This window comes from Vigna angularis, chromosome 1 (genome assembly GCF_016808095.1).
Source record: "Vigna angularis cultivar LongXiaoDou No.4 chromosome 1, ASM1680809v1, whole genome shotgun sequence".
NCBI lineage: Eukaryota > Viridiplantae > Streptophyta > Magnoliopsida > Fabales > Fabaceae > Vigna > Vigna angularis.
Window position 1 is genome coordinate 24336871 of NC_068970.1, and position 26343 is coordinate 24363213.

General features: G+C 33.9%; 1 protein-coding gene across 2 annotated transcripts; it reads left to right on the forward strand.

Moving 5' to 3' along the window:
- Nucleotides 1-1031: 1031 nt before the first annotated feature.
- Nucleotides 1032-19744, forward strand: LOC108344425 (5'-3' exoribonuclease 3). 2 transcript variants are annotated; one of them, XM_017582871.2, is made up of 23 exons: nt 1032-1432; nt 1545-1647; nt 1742-1818; nt 2810-3001; nt 3102-3221; nt 3385-3447; nt 3618-3761; nt 3884-4048; nt 4838-4915; nt 5020-5106; nt 5359-5649; nt 5839-5934; nt 7672-7767; nt 7846-7916; nt 9766-9894; nt 9980-10056; nt 10153-10193; nt 10286-10360; nt 10495-10652; nt 17518-17634; nt 17726-17801; nt 17980-18062; nt 18952-19744. In XM_017582871.2, the coding sequence occupies exons 1-23, from the start codon at nt 1229-1231 to the stop codon at nt 19487-19489; spliced, it is 3081 nt and encodes a 1026-aa protein (XP_017438360.1). In that variant the 5' UTR covers nt 1032-1228; the 3' UTR covers nt 19490-19744. The 2 variants fall into 2 exon arrangements, with proteins under 2 accessions (XP_017438360.1, XP_017438364.1); XM_017582875.2 differs by having other exon boundaries at nt 17530-17634.
- The last annotated feature ends 6599 nt before the right edge of the window (nt 19745-26343 follow it).

Sequence of the window (26343 nt, forward strand, 5' to 3'; positions counted from 1 at the left end):
TATCTGTCTTTGCTTGCATATTGTCTGTGACTGCTATAACATGATTTTTATATCTAGCTCACCCTTGCTTGTGTGTTTGTGTTTGCTTGGGTATGCTTTTCTTTTGCAATGATCATCCACTTGGATGTGAGCAAAGGTAGATGAGGTGCCTCTGGAGTAGGCTTTGGAGGAAGACGATGCTGCTACTCAGTCTCCTTAGGATTCTATCAATTATTCCTTATCTTTTGAAATAATCTATTATGTTTAAGTTTTAAATTAAGACTCAATTTAGGATGACTGTAAGCTTAAAACTTTATTTACCATCTAGTCTAACGGTTCTCTTTTATATAAACGTGGACTTATTATGTTATATGATTCTATATAATCTGAGATGTTACAAAATACCATTGAAATTAATTTGAATATTGTGTCAACTTTTAATAGTTACTAAAGTAAATTTTAAAATATTAATGAAATTAATTTAAAACCAATAAAAAGACAACTTTGGTTAACATTTAGAATAGGAAGGATAAAAATTTATATTTTAAAATATAAAAGACGAAAGTGAGTAAAGAACACAAGGACCAAAATAATATTTTGGCCTGATATCATCCATCCAACAAAGTTGTTAGAAAGTGAAAATTGAGATATTGTAACAAAAGACAAAATATAGAAGACATGGAACGATGAAATATCAATATGATGGAAGTGTTATTATGCTTCGTTGAAAACAATACCAAATTACAAGAATAACCTTAAAAATATAAATGAGAAAAATACTTTATATTTATTAAGAAATAAAATAACAATTATGTTATTTTGTTTTTTAACATGGAAAAAAATTGGAATGAAAGGAGTTGATATTTGTTAATAAGTAAAATAACAATGATGTTGTTATGTTTTCTAACATGGAAAGAAAAAGGGTTGGAGGTAATAAAAACTCGCCTATCTGTGAAGCGCAGAAAGACTAAAAAGCACTCAAAATATCATGGAAAAGCATCACTACATAACGAATTTTGCAAAGGGTATTATCGTCTATTCCTTCGGTCGGATTCTTTGCCCTAGCAATCCAACACGCGCGAGAGAGTGTAGTAGCTCAAGAAGAAGGAGCAGCGCCCGCGCTCTGGAATCAAAGTTAGCTTATTTCGCATATTCTTCTTCTCCGTTTAGACTTGAGAGAATAGTGAGCTGGATTGGATAAAAAGGGTTTTCGGTTTCGGCGAACTGAATCTGAGTTCGCGACTGAACGATGGGTGTCCCTGCGTTCTATCGATGGTTGGCGGAGAAATATCCGATGGTGGTCGTGGACGCAATTGAAGAGGAACCGGTCGTCATTGACGGCGTTAAGATCCCGGTCGATACGAGCGAGAAGAATCCTAACAACATCGAGTACGATAATCTTTACCTCGATATGAACGGCATCATTCATCCGTGCTTTCACCCCGAGGATAGGGTAACATTTCTTAAACTCGCTATTTTCTCTTCCGAACTTAAGTAATTAATATCATTGTTTCAATTTCAAGATTTTGAATGTGTACGATTACGCGTTGTTTGTTTGTATGCAGCCCTCTCCGACATCGTTTGATGAGGTGTTTGAGTGCATGTTCGACTACATTGACAGGCTATTCGTCATTGTGCGGCCTCGGAAGCTGCTCTACATGGCTATTGGTGTGTGTCTGTTTCTTGTGATTTTTGTGTTTTGTTATTGCGCTACCTTAGTTACTGTTGAGGCTTATTTGTTTTTGTTTGGTTCGACTCGTAGACGGTGTAGCGCCGAGGGCGAAAATGAACCAGCAACGGTCTAGGAGGTTTAGGTCTGCTAAAGATGCTGCTGATGCGGTATGTTTTGTGCATATATTTTTTAACACTCATTTGGTGTTGTGTGCTTTTGGACGCTTCGAGAAGCGTTATAGACATCAATCGTTTGTGTTTCTTGATATCTAGTAGAAAAATGTTATTTGGACAACAAACTGTACAAAAAATTATAACTAAGAGGGCGGAACAGAGAAAACAGAGAAGTACAAGATGTAATAACTAATGTGAAAGAGAGAAAGGGGCAAAATGTATTGTATAAATTGTTGCGTGAAATTTACATCTCTATTCTGCAATTGTTGTGGACTTTGTATGAACTTACACACTCTGTTGTTAAATAGCCGATTGCAACTCCGTCCGGTATTATGACCACCATCATTGTTGTGGTTGTGGCGTGTGTCGTGCATCTCTTGTCACCCCTGACAAGTCTTCAGCAAATTAAACTTTTGAGTTAATATAGTGCCAAAATTTATGTGTTTTATTTTTGTTTGAGTAAAACTTTATATTTCAACCATCTTGTGATCCGCAATATGCCTGCAATGCAGCTGCTATATGATATGGCAGATTGTTTGTTCTCTTCTGTTTTCCACGATCTACAATTGAAACATTGTTTGCACTCTCTGTTTGTTATCAATAATTTAGTTGAATCAATGTCATGCAATGCTTGTTGGTTGGTAAATAAATGCTTGAACTTTGGGGTTGTCTGATTACTGATAGAAATTGTAGATAGTGAATGCTCTGGCCTTGGTCTTGAGTATTTATCCACTTATCTATACACTTTTGTTTTTGCTTTAATTTTGTGGCTTACATCTACTGGTAAATGTTTTTTGAAGTGGGAGATAGTGTTGTGATAAAATATAAGTTCTGTTGAAACAGTCTAGGGTGATACTGCTAGTGTTTTTTGCTTTCTTTACTTCGTTTGTGGTTAATGTTGTTGGTGTCTCACGATACTGGTGAAATATTTGACAAGCTAGATATGAATTTTGCCCATATTTGCCTTCTTTTCTCTCGTGTTTAGGCTGCTGAAGAAGCAAGGTTAAGGGAAGAATTTGAGAAGGAGGGCAGAAAGCTTCCTCCTAAAGAAGAGTCACAGACTTTTGATTCAAATGTCATTACTCCTGGAACTGAGTTTATGGATGTCTTGTCAATTGCACTTCAGTACTATGTTCATCTTAGGTTGAACAATGACCCTGGTTGGAAAAATATTAAGGTATAGAGAGTTCATTTTATATAAACTGTGTGACTGTAGCTAATGTGTCTTATTCGATAGAAGGATCTAATCTAATGTTATGGTTTGTGTGTGACTGAAGGTTATCCTCTCTGATGCAAATGTTCCTGGTGAAGGAGAGCATAAGATTATGTCCTATATCCGTCTGCAGAGAAATCTTAAAGGTTATGATCCAAATACACGACATTGCCTGTATGGTTTGGTATATATCTTACTTCCAACTTGTTACTCTTCTAAATTCATCTTTGATTTAGTTAATTCAAAAAAGAAAATCCATTTTTTTTTACTTTCACTTGGTGTCTTCTTTGCTTTATTTATCATGAATGTAATTACCTTATTTTTTTCATTTGGTGTTCTGATGTCAGGATGCTGATTTGATAATGTTGGCATTGGCTACCCATGAAATTCATTTTTCAATTCTTAGAGAGGTTTGTGTCTAATGAGTTGTTCTTTGTCCCTGAATTAGAGATTATTAGGTAGTTAAATAGATACATGATGCAGACAGTGGCGAATGATTGATAAAATTTCATGCAATTGTTTTGGCTTCTTTCCATTAGATTTTATGATTGAATTCTTGGTAAATAATGTGTTTATGCAGATTGTATTTACTCCTGGACAAGACAAATGCTTCCTCTGTGGTCAGATGGGTCATTTTGCTGCAAACTGTGAAGGAAAGGCAAAAAGGAAGACAGGAGACTTTGATGAAAAAGGAGAGGCTGTTGTGGCCAAAAAACCATTCCAGGTCTGGGTTCTATTTGAAATTCATACATTCATAAAGTTATTGAAAATGACTACATAATTTTGGTACTTTAGCCCTTAATTCCTACTTCCTATATTTATATATCATTGTTTTTTCTTTTGTAGTTCCTGAATATTTGGACTCTGAGAGAATATCTGGAGTATGAGATGAGAATACCTAATCCTCCATTCAAGATTGATTTTGAATGCATTGTTGATGATTTTATCTTCATGTGTTTCTTTGTCGGCAATGATTTCCTACCTCATATGCCAACACTAGAGATTCGTGAGGTTTGGCATTATAGATACTCTTGTTATCTCTCTTCCTCTCCCTTATTTTCTATATATTTGGTTTGAATCAAATTTCAGGATTGGTCATCTATTTTGTAAGAATTAATTATGGATTTTTCCTTGACTTAGCCTAACTGGACATATAGGGGTGCTGTTTTACCCCCTATTTGGACTTTGGTTGCTAATTTTAAAAATTTGGGTCAATTTTGGAAATCACAGGCTTCTTCTTTTGTCTAAATAACAAGGCACTAACTATTTAGAAAGCTTAAATTCTTAGGTTGAGCAAGACTAAATTGCTTTGGGTTGAAGCATTAATAAAATATCAAAACTCTTTTTCTTTTCCTGAAATTGAACTTAATTCAAAGCGTGTGAGTGGTTATGCAGGATTTCGTAGTCTAGGATGAAGCAAGCCACAGGGTGCTGTCATGTCAATATGACCTCTCCAATGTGTTTATTGATACAATCTTTAGAAAGTGTAATCTGTGGTTCAAACTTCAGTTGTTCTATTTGAGTTGATCAATTAAGACAAAAATAATCATAGCATTACTCGCTGCAATATTTTTTGTTGAAAGAAATGGATAAGAATTTTCAAGAATGGTCTAAATGTTAAGGCGGATAGAATTCCTAATCTTTAGCATCCATATTAATTTCTTAAGTTTTGTTGTGTGGCAGTAACTATGGTTTTATGATATAGGTTTTATATTATCTAATTGTACGTGTAATGTTTTATATGGTGGTTAAGAATGTGTAACTGATCTATTTGTTGGGAATTTGAATTTTTTTACCTAGGGTGCAATTAACTTGCTGATTGCCGTATACAAGAAAGAATTTAGGGAGTTTGGTGGTTATTTAACCGATGGAAGCACGGTATGTGATGGTAACTTGGATGATTTGTGTGATATGGTATGCCTCTTTACATCTAAATTGTGTTTATTTATAATTTGTCTCTTTTCTTTACTGCCTTTTTTCAGATAAATTTGAGCAGGGTGGAGCACTTCATACAGGCTATTGGATCTTATGAAGATAAAATATTCCAGAAAAGAGCTCAATTACACCAGGTCTGTTTAGTTGCCTCTCTTTCTTTCTCCTTCAAGGATTGGATAGAGATAGAGAGAGATAATCAATTAGTGCTTATACCCGCTGTCTATATGTCACACAATTAAGGAAGTGTGACTGCTCAACTTTAGTCATAATATTGAGGAGTGAGAGATATTAAACATTTATAGGCCTACATGTTTTATTTCCTTAGTTATAGATGTTCAAGTGTGTTCTGAAGTGTTTATTGTTCTGTATTTTTTTTCTCCTTTCAGCGACAAACGGAGAGAATAAAGCGTGGAAAGGCCCAAGCAAGAAGGGGAGATGATGCTGGGCCTCGATTTCAACCAGACTCTTTAGTAGCAGTTTCACAATTCCATGGTTCTCGTCTTGCTTCGGCTCCAACTCCTTCACCGTTCCAACAATCTAGGCATTCTAATTTTCGTACATCAGTTAGAAAAGACCGAAAAGAAGCCTTTGAGAGGCCTCATAAAGTTGCTAGGTTATCTTCAGGAGCAAGTGTTGCTGCTGCTATTGTTGAAGCTGAGAATAGTCTTGAAATTGAAGTACGTTTTCCTGCTTCAGGAGAGGCATTCTTTAGAACTAATATATGGGCTAACCTATTACTGGGTATGAGCCTGGCAAGGAATTAGATGCACTTTATTATCTTTTCATTGTTAAGCTGTAGGGCTTTTACAATGATCCGATTATCTCCTCCATTGTCTGATTGAGTTTGGTATTCTTTTATCTTTCAGGTTCATGATAATAAAGATGAACTGAAAACAAAATTGAAGGAGATACTTCGTGAGAAATCTGATGTATTCAACTCCAAAAATGCTGGTGAGGACAAGGTGAGTTCTTATCTTTTTTATTTAGTAGTTTAGTTTTCCCTTGCATTTTTACTTGTGGTTTTAATTTTATTTTTAAGTAACAAGTAGTATGTATATTGTCCTGCCTGCCAATATTTGATTAAACCTTAAGGATTAAATTACATTGCAGTAATTTTCCCATATCCACCTATTGTTAGTGGGGATCAAGATAATTAGAATTGCGTGAATATTGTATTATTCATATCCTGTTTAAATTATATTTGCCTTTTTTAACATTTTTATGTGTTGTGGAGCCGAGTTTGGATTATCTGTGGGTGTTTCCTGTTTTTCTATTTTAACTGTCAAATTACAAAACTCTCATCTTGTTTTCAAACTGTTTTCTGTTTGCAAAGATCAGAAAACACTGAAAACAACTTTTTTGGTTGTCTTTGTTTCCTTTACAAATATTTGAAAGCAGGAAACATATTACAAGCAAAGTGGCATTCTTGTCATAGAAAAGTGAAAACTAGAAACAATAGTACAAGTAAATGCTCCTGTAGTCTTTTCTCCATTATTATGAAGTTTATTCTCACTTTATTAGCTGTGTAGAGCGTTATTTCACTTTAAAATACTAATAATTTTTTTTTTAAATATTCGTTATGACATTTTTTAGTATTGATCACGAATCTTACGTTTCACTATAAGGTTTCAAGTGATGATTCGAAAATGTATCTTTCCATTTGCAATATGAATTGCAATTTGACAATCTTGGTTGGTAGGTTGTTCTGATAAGTCTCTGTTGTTGGTAATTATTTATTTTCCCTGCGTAGAATCTATTATTTATGTTGAGAAACTTGAGTTTTTTGGGATATTAAAATGTTAATTGCTGAAGCTCTCATAATGTTCCATTCATGATTTGGAAAATAAATCTTTCGATTCATGATATGAATTCCAATTGGACAACCATTATGGGGGTTGTGGGGATTAGTCCCTTTTGTTTGCAAGTATAATTGGTTTGACAGTGTAGAAACTATAATTTAGGTTGAGGAGATTTTGGAAGTTTGTTAGCATCTCAGATTGTCGTTTATGCTGATGCTGATTAATTAAATTTTCTATTAAGGAAAATAAATGGAAGGAACTATTTAATAGTTAAACTGATATAAAAAAATGAAATGGATCAGTTTTATCACTGTTATTATACAGTGTTCATGTTTCCCCCCTACTTTTAGAGTTTTTTTGCAGTTGAGTCCTTGATGAACCTTCTATATGTAAAAAATAAAATAAAACTCAAGAAAATTAACTGAGCCTTTGATCTCTATTAATTTTTTAAATTATGGATCTGCGTATTCTTTACTTCCGAAGAACGAGTGTTGAATTTAAAGTCCATGCCTCAGAAGGATTATCCATTTGTAATTTTTTATCTGAAAGTGTTGATTCTTTTGGAACGATTACTCATGTATGCTGGAGAGAATGATTGGAGTTGTTGCCATGTGACCTATAAAAAGTGAAAGTTATGGCCTCTTAGCACACAGTTGCGCTAACCTTATCTTATAGCGCCAAACTATGTTTTTTTGGGGGATTCATTACGTTCAAAACCTTCTAAATTCTTTTTGTATCTGGGTTATTACTGGCTTTATTTTGAGAATTTTGACACCCATCCATTTATAGAGCTTGCAATAGCGACTCTTATACTACATTTTTTGTTTGTAGAAAGCTCTTTCCCTTTTTTCTTTTAAAATTGTTTCACTTCATTTTATCTTATATTTCTGTTTTCAACAGATTAAGTTGGGAGAACCGGGCTGGAAAGAGAGGTATTATGAGGAAAAGTTTTCTGCTAAAACTCCTGAGGAACTTGAAGCTATACGGAAAGATGTTGTAAGTTAATGAATTGAAGTGTTACTAATTTTGGTTCATATGGAGGTCAAGGTTTTCTTATTGCAGTCTATTGTTTAGGTCTTGAAATATACTGAAGGCCTATGTTGGGTGATGCACTATTATTATGAAGGTGTTTGTTCTTGGAATTGGTCAGTTCCTTTTCTAGTTCTTTCTGAAGAACTGTATGAATCTTAAATTATGTTGGGTTTCTTTTACCTTTAATATGGCACTTGAGTTGATTTCTCTTTCCTCCCATTCACCAAATATCTGATGACCCAAATCTGAGTGTTGATTGCTGAATTTTAACTCTTATTTGGTTGAAACCTTAAATTATGCAATGCGTGATGGTTGCAAATAACCTGTTCCTGGCCCGTTCTTCCCTGTTCTGCTGCAGTTTCTTGACCACAGTACTTTAATATTTGTGATGAATCTGGGTATCAGTGTTTGAAGTCCCTCTGACCAATTCTTGATATTATGTTAGAGACTGGTTCAGATGGATATAATCATTGGAAACTCTTATGTCCTGACCCAGATCAGGGTGGTGGCAGAATAGAGGACAACCGAAACAAAAACTGTACACTCTTGCTTGAAAAACTAGTGCTCCCCCAATGATGCCCTTGCAATTTTTGTTGCCTCTTGTCTCCTTTTCAGTCTATTCAATTTTCTTTATACCCTATTTTGCAACTAATTACTGTTAGACTATGACATGATTATGGTCTATTCGATGGTAATGATCCCTTGTCGTATATCTATTCCTCTTCACTTAACAGGGGGTCATTGTCTATCTGGATTGACCTTAATGGTTTTACTAGAAATGAAGAGGCTAACGTACCTTGAAGTAGGTGTATGCTTTGTTAGGATTAGTGTTGGGGATATTAGCTCTTTGTATATCTACATGGTTCTAGGGAAGAGATGGGGCTTTTATTTTTGTTCTTAGAAAATAATTTTTAAGTCTAACTCAATATCACAAAATTAACTTATAAGGTGAGGCTTGCACTCTCTTGTATACCATAATTTGATCATGTCTCCAATTAATGTGAGATCTATACAGCTTTTCAATGACGGAACATCTTGAGCATGGAAATAAATATTTATGGGTTGTCTAATAGTAGTTGACACAATTGATCTAACAAATCTTATTTGGGTAGGCTTTGATATTATCTTAGAAAGTAGATTTTAAGTCTAATTCAATATTGGAAATAGGATTTTAAGGTGAAGTTTGCAACTATTTATATAGTATGATATGGTCATATTTCTAGTCGAAGTGAGATTTCAAACAATTGTATCTACCTGGTTCTAACTATGGAATGTTCAGATCCGTAAAGTATTGGCTGGCTTCCAATTTAGCATCCTACTTTTGTCTAAAATGTCAAGCACACACATCTTTTTAGAGATAGAGATGTCTGATTTTAAATGAAAAATTGTGATTCGTAGTCTACGAACTACAATTGGTCAAGAGAAATTATTACAACACATTTTTTTGAACACTTTTCTATTGACTGAAATTTATCAGAAATAAACTTTTAGTAAATCTCTTCTCATTTAATGAGGTTGTCTTGATTTAGTAGTTTTCAATAAATTTCAGCCAGTGGTGGAATGTTTATAAGAAAAAATGTTGGAGATGTTAGCACTGGTTGGACAAAGTGCTTTGTTTGGTAAACTTGTGATTTTAGAAAACTTAACGTTGCTAGTGTATATATTGTATTCATATATTTTGTGGGGGTACTTTTAGAGATAAACATGCTTCCGTTGTGGGTTATTTCTTTTCATATGTTGTTGTTCATAATGCTTTATATGTCGAGGTGGTGCGTGTGATTCTGGCTATGGAAGTTGCATTCTCGAAGGGGTGGACTAATATTTGGATTGAGCATGACTCTCAACTTGTTATTCATGCATGCCTGTGAATTTTATATGTTTTCTTCATCCAGTGTCCAGATTCGATCTACAAGTATTGCATGACTTATTTTATTAGTTTTAATTAAATTTTTATTACAACAGGTTTTATCCTTATCACTATGCTCCCTTTGCGTCTGATCTCAATGGCCTTGGTGAACTTGATATTAGCTTTAAGCTGGGTACTCCATTCAAACCATTTGACCAGCTTTTAGGAGTCTTTCCTGCTGCAAGGTTTGCTTGTTGCACAACTTATTTTGTAAGGAGTTGTAGCTTCCTAAATTCACTTAGTGTAACATTGGAGCTGTGATATCTGCAGTTCTCATGCTCTTCCTGAGCCATATAGGAGACTTATGACAGATCCAAACTCACCAATCATTGATTTTTATCCAATTGGTATGTCTTCAACAAATTGGGATATTAATTTAAGTTTTAGAAGTTCCACTATATTATGAATATTGTTCCCCGTTTAATATCAGTGTTGTGTCTCAGACTTTGAAGTGGACATGAATGGAAAACGCTATGCTTGGCAGGTCCAATCCTGATTTACCCTTGCCTTTTTCTTCTGTGTTTTCTATACATGGTTGCATCATAGCTCATACAATACCATCCTTCCTCTTTGCAGGGTATTGCTAAGTTGCCTTTTATTGATGAAGGGCGCCTTCTGGCAGAAGTTCAAAAGATTGAAAACTTTTTAACAGTATGTCTCTGTTCTCTGAATTTAAATTCACATTTGGTCCAATTTGCCGTTCCCAACTCTCACCCCTTCCCGATGTTTACTAATTTGAGCTCACATTTTTTCTCCATATTCTATTTCTATTAAAAAATTAAAAGCCTGAGGAAAAGCGAAGGAATGCTACAATGTTCGACTTGCTCTTTGTGAATTCTTGTCATCCTCTATCTGCTTGCATAACCACACTCGGCAACAAGTGTAAAAACATGTCGGACATTGAACGGGCTGTTGTGAAGGAAAGAATCAATCCGAAAGAAAGGTTGGTACTGATGGTTTGCAATTGTTAGGATATTTATCCTATTTATCATGCTTATATTGTGTCAAGGGTTATCCTATTTATCATGATTATATTGTGTCTAGGGTTATCTTATTTATCATGATTATATTGTGTCTAGGGTTACCTTAATTATCATGTACTCTTATATCAATTTATTCTGATAAATAGAAGATTACGAGAGGGATCAATCATGCCCTCAAGAATTATTTTACCGTTTGAATCTCAAGTGCAATTTCCCAACCATATTTTTTGATGATGATAAGGTTTTAATAAAATTTCCTTCTGATCGTAGTAGTGGATTTGTTGCATCTGATGGGCATTATTTATGGCCATGAGTTTCATTATGATATTGCAAGCCATAATATATGATTTGTGAACTTGTGGAGTATGCATATGTAGTTTAAGAAAAAAGTAAGGCAAAACTGCTCATTAGGGATCTCTTATTTTTTAATTTAAAATTAAGCTTGAACATGGTATACACATATATGAGACATTAAAAACTGTAGTGAAACAAAATAATGTGCAAAATTGTGATTAGCATCGAAGCACTTCAAACCCACCTAAAAACTAAGGGAGGAGAACCAAACACTTCAATACTCTATCTATTGAGCATCCCATATTATTTGATTTGAGGCTCTGGCACCGTATATACCCAATCCGAATTAGGTCACCACCTCAAAGAATTGATTTCTTGATGACTTTCGCTAAGAACACTTGGTGTAATTTCACCCAATTTCCTTGTTTGTTAGAACCTGATACAGCCAAAAAATATGTCGGGCCAAGAAATGAAGGAGTAAAGGAAATGGGGACAAGTTTATGTTAGGAGAAAAAGAAAGGGGGTTGAGGTGGACACAAATTAGTAGCAAATTAGTTAGGCACAGAGAAATTGGAGGATCTTAGAAGATTGCCCTTTTTGTGAGGTTTTTCGTTTGTGCCTTTATAGTGTCAGAGGAGTGTGTGTGTGGACATTCTGTTTTTGGACAAAATCAATAGTGGAGAGTACCTTTTGGGTCTCTTGAGGAGCTTAGCTCTGGGCAGTAGGATTATTCCTTCTGTATTTGCTTTGATTTCAATGAAATAGGATCAATGATCCTTTCTTTATTCCTTTTTCTTCTTATTTCATTACTTATTACTGTGGTTCCCTATCATTTCTAGTCTGACTTGTCGGATACTTCATTCGAGGGGTGAATGGTGAGAACTATGGAGGATCGGGTAGGGTATGTCGAAGAAGTTACTCGAATGAAAGCGATCATGGAAGAGTTGCATTTACAAGCATCTCAGAATCATTCAGCACTAGAAGAGATGAGAAAAGAAGCTGGAAAAAAATCAAACAAAAATGATGGAGTTGATGACAAGGAGTTTAGAGAAGAGGATTAATGAAGAGGGTGAAGGTTCGGTGGGAAACAAAAAAACAGAGCCCAAGGAAAACACCAAGGTAGGAGCAAGCTTGACTGCCTTAGAAGGAGATGCTCTGGCGGAGTTTCGACAATCGGTAAAAAGGATTGAGTTACCAACGTTCAATGGCGAAGATCCTTCTGGATGGATTTCGAGAGCGGAGATTTATTTCAAGGTTCAGGAGACCAGCGAGATGGTGAAAGTGAGACTGGCTCATTTGTGTATGCAAGGAGGGACAATCCATTTTTTCAACTCTTTGTTAAACGATTATGATGTTTTGTCATGGCATAATTTGAAGGAATTGCTTGAACTTTACGGAGGAATGGGGGAAGCGTATATGATCAGTTGACGGCGTTGAAGCAAACAGGGAGCATGGATGAGTATATTGGACGATTTGAATGTTTGATCGCTCAAATTCCAAAACTCCATGATGAGTAATACTTCTCGTGCTTTACCCATGGGCTGAGGGAGGAGGTTCGGGCTAAGGAGCAAAGTTTACATATCGCGAATCCTCTAACCAGAGGATGTTTGATGAATGTTACTCGTGCCGTTGACCAGGAAGTTTCAGGGCAAAACAGAGGGTGGCATAGGCGAAGTGAGATGCATGTAATAGGAGGTAATAATTTGGGTCACAAAACGGATCCAACATAATGGGACGAGTGGGTCAGAAAGGGTATGGAGCTAATGGATGGAGTAATGGGTCAGGCCCAAACTGGAAGGGTGGTGCAAATGACAAAGGGTCAGGGGGAGCACGTGAGAGGGGCGTGCGCCACTTATCCTATAGGGCTCTGTTTCAAGTGTGGTGGGCCGTATGGGCCAACTCATCAATGTCCAATTAAACAATTGAGGGCCATAGTGGTTGAGAATGAGATTCAGGTCGCGTTTGAAGATGAAGAAGAAACCCTAAAGCGCGACAACATGGGTGAAACAGAGGAAGTCGATGGAGTTTGCGGTGCCATCAGTCTCTACGTGCTGGAGAAAGAGACTCAAGACACGCCCAAAACAATGAAACTAAAAGGCATGATCAAAGGAATACCTCTCCTCATTCTAATAGATTTAAGAGCGTCACATAACTTCGTTTCGCGAAGGTTAGTGAAAGCAATGGTATGGAGATGGAAGAACACGCAGAGGATGCATATACTGATGGGAGATGGGCATCAAATAGAAACAACAGGGGTTTGTTGAGGGTTGAAAATTGTTCTGGAGACAAGGGAGTTCGTAGTGGATGCGTTTTTATTCAAACTTGATTATATTGATCTTATCCATGGCATGGCTGGAGTCATTGGGAGAAATGTGGGTAGATTGGAAGAAGCAAATCATGAAGATTAATTTTGCTCAAGGGATTAAAGTGCTTAGAGGGACAAAGCAGAGCGAATCCTTGAGTTCTAATCTCTACAAGTTTGAAATCGAAGGGGAGGCTAAGAAAGAAGAAGAAAGTCAAATTTTGTTGGAAGGATTAAAACAGACGTTGGGTCAGTATGGAGATGTGTTCAAGGAACGAAAAGGCCTATCTCCAAAACGCCAGAAGGAGCATTGCATAACCTACTTCCAGGGAGTGCACCGGTTAACGTGAGGCCTTATCGTTATGCATTCCACCAGAAAAATGAGATAGAGAATCAGGTTCATTCGTTGCTAGTTGTGGGGCATGTTCGGCATAGTCAGAGTGCATTTTCTAGTCCTGTAATCCTAGTTAAAAAGAAAAACATTCATTGGCGCATGTGTGTGGACTATAAGGCATTGAACAAGGGGACTATACCTGACAAGTTCCCAATCCCGGTAATTGAAGAGCTCTTGGACGAGTTGCATGGAGCTAAGTATTTCAAAGTTAGATCTCACTTCAAGGTACCATCAAGTCAAGATGAGGGAGCAAGACATAGAGAAGACGTCCTTCCGAACCCATGAGGGACAATAAGAGTATCTGGTAATGCCTTGCGGACTCATGAACGCTCCATCAACATTTTAAGCTTTAATGAATGAAGTTTTTAAGAAGATGCTGAGGAAGGGAGTCTTGGTATTTTTCGATGACATACTGATTTATGGAAAAGATTGGGAAGAACATCTTTCAAATCTCACGAAGGTACTCCATCTGTTAAGGGATAATGTTTTATTTGCAAATAAAGAGAAATGTAGTTTTGGGAGGCGCAGTGTTAACTACTTGGAGACCATATTTGCTTGGGCAAAAATTTAAGGTTTTTTCTGATTAGAGAAGCCTTAAACAACTTTTGCAGTAGCGCATCACAACAGGTAGCCATCAAAATTGGGTGGCCAAATTATTGGGGTATAACTTCGAAATAGTTTATAAGTCGGGATGTGAAAACAAAGGTGTCGATGCCCTGTCTCGAAGTAAGGATGCGGTAGAGTTAAGAAAAGTTGTAATTGAGCCAATCTGGATGGATTATCTTGCTGTAGTTGATGAGGTGCATAAGGATGGGGAGTTGTTGGAGATCATTACACACTAAAAGAGGGAATAGTTGAGGGTAAGTATGCAGGGTTCAGTTATCAACAAGGTGTACTGCAGTATAAAGGCAAGTTAGTTACTTCGTCTCAATTATCTTGGATTCCCAAATTGTTGAAAGAGTTGCATGCGTGTCCCCAATTAGAACATTCTGGCTTCTACCAGACGTATAAGAGGGTGTTAGGTTCTAGGATGATAAGATAGATTGGGTTTAGGAGTTAAGGGTGTGGGGGTGTCGGTTGTATCGGTTGTAAAAAGGGGAGCGGGTCAGAGATGCTGTAAATAGAGCTCTTGTAACTCTGTAGAGGGTATCGAGTGTATCATGAAATTTGTTCAAGAGTGACACATGTCAACGCCATAAATATGTAACTGCTGCCCCAGGAGGATTGTTAGAGCCGATGCCAATTCCGGAATAGGTACGGGAGGACATGAGCCTAGACTTTATTACAAGCTTGCCAAAATCAAAGGGTTTTGATACTATATTGGTGGTGTTTGATAAACTTACAAAATATAGTCATTTCATTCCATTAAAACATCCATATACTGCTAAAAGTATTGCTGAGATTTTTATCAGAGAAGTGGTTCGTTTACATGGGGTACCAAGTCAGTGGTAAGTGACAGAGGCCCAACATTGATAAGTGCATTTTGGAGGGAATTTTTAAGGCTGCAGGGGACATGGTGTTTCTTAAACTGAAACCTCATAGGCAAAACTCTGTTATATCTCGCATCAGTCCTAAGCTTAGTGCAAGGTACTATGGACCTTTTGAAGTCATTGAAAGGGTTGGAGAAGTAGCTTATCGGCCGCAATTACCACCAAATTCGAAAATACATCTTGTGTTTCATGTTTCTTTGCTCTAGAAGGCCATTGGGGAGTATAAAATAGCATAAGGACTGCCAACAGGGCTGGAAGAGGACCAATCAGATAGGTTACTACCTTAAAATGTGTTGGTTGCTCGAAGCATACTCAAGGAGGGAGAAAGGGTTAACCAATGGCAGGTGCATTGGCTGGGAAAAACAGTAGAAGAAGCAATGTGGGAGGTTGAGATGTCAATGACGACCCAATTCCCAACCCTTGGTCTTGAGGACAAGACTATCTTTCAAGAGGGAGGTATTGATACAACCAAAAAATGTTGGGCCAAGAAATGAAGGAGCAAAGGAAATGGAGACAAGTTTATATTAGGAGAAAAAGAAAGGGGGCTGAGGTGGAGACAAATTAGTTAGGGAGAGAGAAATTGGAGGATCTTAGAAGATTGCCCTTTTTGTGAGGTTTTCCGTTTGTGCCTTTATAGCGTCAGAGGGGTGTGTGTGTGTGGACATTTTGTTTTTGGACAAAATCAATAGTGGAGATTACCTTTTGGGTCTCATGAGGAGCTTAGCACTAGGCAGTAGAATTAATCCTCTGTATTTGGCTTGATTTCAATGAAACAGGATCATTGATCCTTTCTTTATTCCTTTTTCTTCTTATTTCATTACTTATTACCAGTGTTATCGAACTCGCGAGTTAACTCGTTAACTCAGTCGAATTTACGAGTTCACATAGTGCTTTCAAGTTAACTCGTAAGCAAACTCGCTTTTGGGGTAGGATCGGTGGAATCGGTGGTAGTCTCGATAAACTCACCTGAACTCGTGAGTCTGGTTTCGATTTTGTGAGTCTGGTTAGAAATTTAGGGCTCACCAGTTTTTTGAGCTTTTGTTTAACAGATTCTCTCACTGTTTATCTTCGCTCATTGTTCATCTTCGTTCTCACGCTCTGGTCTTCTATCTCGTCCTCCGTCGCGCCCTCGTTCATCAGGTTTGCCCTTCGCTGCGCTGTCCATCTCGACGTTCGAACTCGCTGTCCATCTCGACATTCGATCTTGCCTTCCGTTGTGCCTCCTTTGTTCTCATTGTTCGATCTTGCTTTTGTTCCCGCCATTCGCACCGTCTGTCGACCTCGCCATCGATCTCGCTGTATCATCTTCCAACATTGTAAACCCTCTACCACTTCGTAATGGTTAACTTGGTTTTATGATTTAAGAATAAGTAGTTTAATGACTAAACTTTACAGCACTGCAGGCAGCATATATTTTAATAATTTTATGTTTTACAGCAGCATATATTTGATCTTTTGGCAACCTTGATTGGGCTTCTCTTTACTATGTTGAATTTTGGCCCAATATTAAGTTCAACAACTTGTTCTTTTTACGTAAACTATGAACTGTATTCAATTAAAATTATGATAAAAGAATAATAATATTAAAGAAAAGTATTTAAATATATAATATGATAAACTAATAATTATAATAATATTATAAAAAAAATATTATTTATAATATTGTAAATATTAAATTATTATATTATTTATAAATATTTTAATATGAAGTAAATTCTTACGAGTTTACAATTCGAGTTTGCGAAGCTCTTACGAGTTTACGCAAACTCTCGAGTTTATTTCCTTTCAGAACCCTTCACCAATCAGAAACCATTATAGCTAACCCTTTTTGAGACACTGACAACTAATTGATTAGCAGCCATCAACTTGGGAAATACTACCTTAAAAGCTTGTTGTTAAACGGAGTAACCATAGTACTAATTTCAAGTCCATGTTATGCCCATAGCTGACTTTTTGTCATTTGTGTCAGTGCTGGACTGGAATTAGTACTACTCTATGATTAGGTACTTAAATGCTTAGATATGGCACATTGTTGCGGGAAAACATACTAAAATATTATGATGATTAGAGTGGGCCTTGCTGTAGACTTTGAGGGAGGATGTTATCTTGGAGTAGCAAAGTTTGAAAAGTTAATGATTTTTTTTCCCAAAGACAAGCACACTAGACGCTGCTATAGAAGTTCACAGCAGTTTTCAAATGCATGAAACTGTCAAGTTTGTAAACTTTTTTCAAATTTGAGATTTTCATATATATTCAAATTTGAAATTTTCATACACACACAGACACATATATTCACAAATTTGAAATTTTAATATCTTGCTGGACTATTTTCTGATGTTATTTAGGAATGCATGCAGTGGTGGAATGAATGGTTACATATCCTTATGTGGTGGAGAACCTTGCCCTCCTATCTTTAGGTCTTCTATTGCAAGCATGGAAGATATCACGAACAATCATGTTATGTAAGTCTCTCGATACTGGATATAATTTCGTTAGGACACCATTTACGGTGAAAGTTGCTATGATTTATCTTATCTGCCCCTTGTTGCTCAGATGTGCAATATATAGACTACCAGATGCACATGAACACATTACCCGACCACCACAAGGAGTTAAATTTCCAAAAAAGGTATCAAATTTAGTAGCTTCGTATTTATACACTCTAATTTCCAAGTCCCATTCCCTTTTTAATTTTCAATTTCAACGTTTGCCGCATCAAGACACTGGTCTGTTTAAAGCATTGCTCGTGTTTCATCTACGTATTCTGTAACGTATTTGAAAAATAGAGTTATGTGCTTTGTATACAGATTGTTACAATTGGAGATCTACAACCTGATCCTGTTTTATGGCATCAAGATTCAGGTAGGAGACACCATGCTGAAAATTGGAGGTAGGACTTTGTTTTATGCATTGTTTTGATTACATTTGAAATAGTTTGGAGCAAAGAAACGAGGAGGAATGAAATGTAAATAACTAAAAAATATAAGAGAAATAAAGTAAAAGAGTTTAATGTGGATAAATAAAACAGTGAAAATAAATAACTTATCAAAAGTATTTTTATATTAATTACGAAATTAAACATCTTTTTTCTTAACAGTTTCTTTTTAAATTTCATGTTCTATAAATATTTATTAAATTTTTAAGAGTTAAATCTGTTTTTGATCCCTTAACTTTTAGTGAAAATTGGAATTAGTCCCTCTTCAAAACTTTGGACTAATTTAGTCCCCAAACTTTAGAAATGTGTGAATGTAGTCATTTTAACCAAATTTTGTTAACTTTATTTGATGTTTCAAACGCATCTCTCAGTTAACATTGAAGTAAAAATGTGTCAAATGGTATAAACAACTCAAATGCTATCATGAAACGCATTTGAAACATCAAATAAACCTAACAAAATTTAGTTTAAAGGACTAAATTCACACATTTTTAAAGTTTGGGGACTAAATTAGGTCAAAATTTTGAAGAAGGACTAATTCCAAATTTCATTAAAAGTTAAGGGATTAAAAAAACATATTTAACCCAATTTTTAATAAATAAAAATAAAAAACCACAAATCCTTTCGCCTTCATCCCATTTGAGGGGATTTACTTCGTCATGGGTTTCTCTGATTTTTGCCAATTTTCTGTTCTATTTCTATTTAATATAACTCATTAGTCACACAATCCCTTTCGCTTCCCTCCCTCCCAATCACCCTTTTAAACTTATGATTTACTATATCTATGCATCTTTAATCCATCTAGTTGGCTAGAACTGAGTGGTGGTCCGGTTTTTTATTTCAGGAAAAACCCTCCAGGATCTATTTCTGGTCGAGAGCTTGGAGATGCTGCACATAGACTCGTTGTCAATTCCTTACAGGCAAAGGTTGACACTACTGGTTACCGCCACCGCCACCGCCCGCATAATGGACCTCCTAAATCTAATCCCGCACCAGACGGTCATCGACAACCAGTGTCTTCCTATGGTTATGAATCACGCCCAGGACACGATGCAATCCCACCTTACAATGCTGTCCCTACTGCTCAACAATACCCCCCACCACGTGGGGCGTACAGTCCTCGTCAGCAATCAAATTCTAACCAAAAAATTGACTATCATCACCCTAGATCACATCATCATGAAAGAAATCACCATTCGAGGCATGGATACCAATCATCAGGAAATCATCAAAATGCTAGTCATCATCGTCATGAAGTTAGTCACCACAGCCGAAACAACGGGAGTGGACACAGGGAGCATGGCCATCATTCGTCCAATCACTATTCTTCATTAGATAGACGAGGGAACAAGGATGCAATGCCACCACCTTACAATCGCTGATAATTTCATTCTTCCGGGGAATATTATTCCCCACGAATTAAAAGTTGTTGTACCATATATTTTTCTCTCAATTAGATGAGGTTGGAGAGCTGGACTTGCGTGTTGTACTGTTATGTCTAGTCGAGACAATAGTTATAAACCAATTTTCCGTTGAGTAGATGAATTGAGAAATTTTATCCGCTATAACTTAGGTTTGATAACATTTTCCCTACATGATATATTGGTTATTCAATTGGTTGATTTCTCCTGGGACTAGATTGCTTATCTCTTAAATCATTTCTACTTCCAGTTTGTGACGCCTGTTTATTACTTTCTACTGATGTATTTAACATGTAAATGATGCGTAATTATATAATAAAATCGATTTAATCAATGAGTACTTCAGTTACAACTTTGTTTGGCAGAGAGAAGATACAAGTTAATAAAATTGATGATAAACTAAATAGATATCGGAGATGTTTAATTGGATATAATATCATTTTGTAAAATTATTTCTACTGAGTCACCAAGCATCATGCATGATTTATTTTGATTGGTTGATAAATATTTGACACCATTAGTAAAGCTTCAATAAGAGAAAATTTCCTTTTAGATATTCAATCATCTTTTAAATTTTCTTTTGTCAAAATATCTTCAGATAGACTTGCATTGCAATTCAATTAATAAATTTGATCAATAATTTCAACATTCAAATTTCTTTATCAATTCAAACTTCATCCTTACATCATCTTGTGATTTGATTAATTGGGCTTTCATGTTTATCTTAACTTAATTTATTTAATGTTTGTATTTGCTTTACTAGTAGTATAGTTATTCTTCTATTAAAGTCTTCTAATGAAAATATTAATCTAATGTCATTGTATACTTGCATTGATTCATCTAACGTTTTGCTTTGACTTGTTTACGGCTTGTAGTAGTTTAATGTCTTGTTTTATCATGTTGACTCGTTTGGTCAATGATATTGTCAACTAAATTAAACTAAGTATACATTGTTGAATGTGTTTGATAATCTTTGTCGTCTAACAACTTGTGACTTTTTTAGTACTTGACTTGAGTTTGTCTAAGCTTCACTTTGTTTGTGTTTGCTTTAGATTTCAAGCTCCATTTTCTTTATGCTAATTGTACTTTTACTAGGCTTTGCTTTCACTCATTGAACAAACATTAGTCATATATATATATATATATATATATATATATATATATATATATATATATATATATATATATATATATATATATATATATATATATTTATTTATTGACATTAAGAAACATGGTTGCTTAATGATTATTTATGAGCATCTAACCAGATATTTAACCTAACAAGCCTATCTTATATCTAGTGCTTATTTAAGAATATATTATAATAATTTTTTATCTATCTTGGAACATGATTATGCTGACTTATCTTTCTTGTTTCATTATAAATTTTATTATCATCAAAATTTATTTTTTTGATAGACTTGTCTAATTGGATTTTCTAACATCTAATGCTAACAAAAATGGAGGAGTTTTTGGAGAGGGAACTCATCCAGAGACAAGAGAAGAGCATAGGCATGCATGGAGTTAAAGAATCACTTCCATTTTCATCTATTTCACTCTTTTGATCCCTTTTTTGTGCTACTTATGTGTATGAGTAACTAAATCTCCTATTCATCGGGGGTATGATGTAATATATCTAAACTTGATGTAGTTTTCTCTTATGGAATATAATTTCTTTTATGACTCTTATGTTTTTTCCTTGTTCTTCATGTGTATTGTGGATAATCTGTTATTTTGTGGTATGTAAACACTTCATATTGCTTTGTAACTTGAACAATGACAGAACAACTTATAGGTTTGGTTCTAGACATAATAGTCTCTTGGTCATCCTAAAAGTTTTTTCTTAATGCAAATATTGTGTTAAAATAACTAAGGGACTATTATTTTCACACATAGGCTTATAACTTGTTTCTAAGGTTTAGTTATGTTACAAATTTTTTGTGTAAAGTATTACATTGAGTTTAGTTCATGAAATCTAACTCCAACGAATCTTTGCACTGATCAATTAACACAACTTTAATTTAATATATTTTTATGCTTCCATTTTAATTTTTCATATAGATTCATGTTAGACATCATTATGAACTTTGACATTTAAGTTATGGTGACACCTCAAAGTCCATCTATCATTTACCATCACATGAAAAATATTATTCAAAATAAAAATAAAGATAAGAGAATACAAAAAGATAAGAGAATACAAAAAGTATGGAACACCACATCAAACCCATTTTAAGAAATTACATTGCACGAAACATAAGCAACCTATACTTATTATGAAAAAAAAATCTAAAGAAATAAATGATGACAAGATATTAAACCGCTTATACTCGTGTCTATGTGTAAAAATCAAAATAACTAACTTATCAATACAATGATTATCCTTACAAAAAACACGAGAAACCTTAAACTAATATACCAAATGAAATACAAATACATGCATCATCTTTCTTTAAGATCTTAAGGTTTGATCTATAAAACCTTGAAAACTTTCGATTTAATTTCATCTCTTACAAAATTTGAATCCAACAATGTTTATCATTAGTCTAATTAGTTTAACTGATATTAAGAAATGACATTCAAACTTTTCAAAATACTACTTAAACATTGGTTCACTTGCCAATAAATTAACAAATATGGCACATTGATGGCGCCGGGTCAAATGATCTTAATTTTGAGATATGGGATAATGTAGATTTACTAATGATGATGTACATGTGGCATTAAATGGTTTTTTAGATTAGACAAAATTAAATTTTTTATTATTTTGCTAAAGAAATTTGAAATGACCTAATTAATGTCTTTTCTTTGGAAAAAAGATATTATTAATTGTTGTGACATTAAATGTTGGATGTTTAATACCAAACAAAGTTCTCTCTCATGTCGTAATATCATAGATTGTTGAATAGATATTGGATCAAACTAGATTTGCACCCAAATTTCAAAATGTGCAAAACATATACTACCACATATACTCGTTGAAAGAGGAAGAATATTTTAATTTCTACTCAGCTAGATAAGCCACAATTATGTGGGTCCATCAGTCTTGAAACCCACTGGTCCAATTACCTGTCAAGACCCAACCACGAGCTTCAATCCTTTTGGCTATCCATGCACGCTCTTAGTTAGGAGACATCAATACCCGACATTCAGACTGAGATATCTGGTCCTCTGTACCCGGTACCCTACTATGTTAAGGCTATAGACCTTACTTGGAAAGGTAAGTAAACCTTTAACTCTACACAGTACATAAAATATCTTATAAAACTTTGATGTATTTTTTATATATTCTATATATTTGGTATCCTAATTTCTTTTATACACTTATATAAAGATTTTAGCATCCTAATGGAATATTTTGTAATCTTATAAACGTAGATTTCATCGACAACTGTGTCAATTTATCTTAGAAAATGTAAGAAAATAAAATAAATTAATTATAAAGTATCAGATTAAACAATATACATAACAACCATAGTGAAATAAAATTGTTATAGTATTGGATCGCTTAAGAAAAGGTATGAATTGAATTTTTTAAAATCTAATTTGGATATAATAAAATAGATTGGATCGATAATATAGATTCATTTTAACTAAATTTTGTTTTTTTAATTCAATTTAAATTGGATTAAATCTAGATTGAACCCATTTTTTTAATTAGATTAAAGTTGGTGACATTGATTTAATATACTTGATTATTAGGTTTATTAGACATGGTTAGGTCAATTCGGCTCGGTCTAAACCTAGGTTGATCCATGTTAACATGGGTCTCGCACCTTAATATTGGTCAGAATTGACTTAAGTCAACCTAGGCCTGGGAAATTTGACTCGACCAAAGCTCATGCCGATAGAACTCTACCTGGACGTGGGCCAACTTGACTTGACTTAGGTCTAGGTTGACTTGGCTAGACCAAGGCTCTAGTTGACTTGGTTCGACCCTATGCTTGGGATGATTCAACTTGACCCTTTGGCCTGGATCGAATCACCTTGACCTTCAGCCTTAGCCTATTAGTCCCAAATTTTGATCTAGGTTAAGTCGTCTTGATCTTAAGTTGGAGCCAAGTTGTCTCTACCTCCTGCCAAACTTATGAGGATCTAAAAAATAGTATAAGAGTAGAAGTGATATTATTGATGACACTCAATTATTTTATTATTAAAAAGTTAATATATAAATAATTTTTTTATTAGTCTAGTTTCATAATATAAAAACCATAATATCTTTAAACCCTTTACTACAAATCTTTCTCTACAATTTCTCTAAGATTTTAACCCCATCTTTCACTTGTTTCAATATTTAGCCTACCTTAGGACTCCTGAGGTAGAGGGTTATACAATCAATCGATCAAAAGTGTGATTAGAGTAAGTTTACCTTTTGCTCTTTTTCTTGAGTCTGTTCTAATATGCTTACATGTGGCTTATATGAAGCTTGCATGTGATTCTAGCTAACTCAAAGAGATTCTTTGTTCTTTTGTGACTATAAGGGTATGTTCAGATCATTAATATGAGTATTCTTTGTGTATTTAGAACTACATATGAAAGTTATGTTGTGGAGAAGTGATGAGTGCATATTTATGTCTCATTTAGCCTTTAATATTAGATTCTTAATTGGTTTTTGTACTTTAATAGAATATTTTAATTAGGATTTTTTATAATCGAGTTTATTCAGCATGTGATACAAAAACATGTTAAAAATATTTTTTTAGTTGCATAAATGCTTTTTGGATATTTTGAGGAGTGTTAGTTGCAACTAAGTTGAGCTCATTAAGGTGTGAAAATGAATTAGTTAAACTTTTATGACCTTAAAGATATATCCAAGAATAAAAAATAATCAAGACGACAAGAAGTCTATTCAAGCATAGCATGAAAAAAATGAAGAAATTTGGCTAAGTCAAAAAGATGGAACAATTAATAAAAATTGGATCTTGCAGATTTTTTTTTCTACAAAAAGGGCTTTGATAATTGATAAATGTTTATGATAAAATATAATCTAGAGAAAATATATCTTAAGATATTTTATTTGATATTGTTAAATAATTACATTATTTATCTATATGAGTAAATATAAAAAGATAATATTTTTCAAATCTTTTGGAATTTAGAAAAGATATTATGAAATATTTTTAGATCTCTACAACAATCAAATATATCTTGAAGATATTAGATTATTTAGAAGATAATTGGGGGATATTACTTATCAGAAATGAGATTATAATAGCAAAAAAAGCCCAAAACAAAGCCAGTCTAATTCCTATGTAAAGACACTGAGAAAAACACAACGAGGAGCTTGAGGAATCCTTTGGGGTTCAAATTTCGTCCTCTCTTCTCTCACATGCTTCACCCTCTCTTCTTCTATTTTCATGTCATTTCCAAATTTCATGGAGTGTTAAGCCTCTCGGGTTGATTATGTTGTAATTTCTTAACTAGATTATGAGGTTAAATGAATAAATTTGTTTGTTTTTTTTTATTCTTATGATTTATTTTTATCTATGTATTTTGCTTCTTAATCAAGTAAAAGTAATTATTTTTACATTATAGATAGTAAGCATGATTTTAAATCTATATAACATATCAATCATATGAGTCTAAGGGTTTTTAATTTTAGTTGAAATTTTTCTTTGATTAAATTTAGAAACTTTCATGTGGTTGAATGAATTTTAGCCAATAATTGAGAATGTACTTTGATTAGTAGTAAAAACTTTAATAAGAATTAATCAAGAATTACTTTGGTTAATTAACTTCATACTTGATATAAGAGGTAAAATAATAGACATGATTAGGCACAATAATATTTAATTAAAAATGTACTTTGCTTATGATTAATCTACAAACTTCTTGTTTGCTTTTAATTAAGAATGTACTTTGGTTAACAGTGAGAACACCAACAAATTAATTGAGAATCTACATTGATTAATTTGAAAATCTAAGACAATAATTAATTGAAAATTAATATTTAGATAACCAATGATGAATACTATTTTAAAAAGTAGTCAAACAACCTATTTTCTTTATCATTGTTTTTATCTTTTTAAATATTTTTTTCTATCTTTTGTTATTTTGTTGTTTAATCTTTTATTTTCTTTTATTATTTCTATCATTTTATTTGACTAATCTCTTTTGTATAGTTTTTATAAGAATTAATTTGTTATAAATCAATTGCGTGTTTCCAGACAAATTAGGGTTGAATTTGCTCTTTCTATTTTATTGGCTACTATCTTAGCAATAGTGAAGTTATTGTAATTTAATAGTATTAATTTGATCGCATCAATAACAATGTTATCAAATTTGGTGTCGTTGCCGAGGAACACAGTTAAATTTGTTATTATTTTGATTCTTGTTTTATTTTATTTTTGTTTATCATTAACGTTTTCTTTTTTGTCTATTTGTTTTTTCTCTATCATTTATTTCACTTTATTTTCTTTAGTTATTTTAGTTTAGTAAATAATTTTTTTGGTTTTTTTATCATAATTTTTCTTTAAAAAATTTTGTTAGAAAATTTGTGAAACTAGTTAGTAAACACTTTGACTAAGGAAAGATAAGATACTTAAGTTGTCCATTAAGAGACACCACTCTCTTTTCTGAAAGTTTATTCAATAAGCTTTCAATTTTTATTTTTTATTTATATGATATTTATATACTATAATTTAATTATATTTCTAACTTATTTGAATTTTTTAGTCTAATCACATACTTTAAATCATCATTTTTTTTAAAATACATGTAATTAGGCTATATTGTGAACGACGGAATTCTATTTATTTTTTTAAATTAGCTGTGATAAAAACAATATAAAAAAATCTAATAAAAATAAAAAT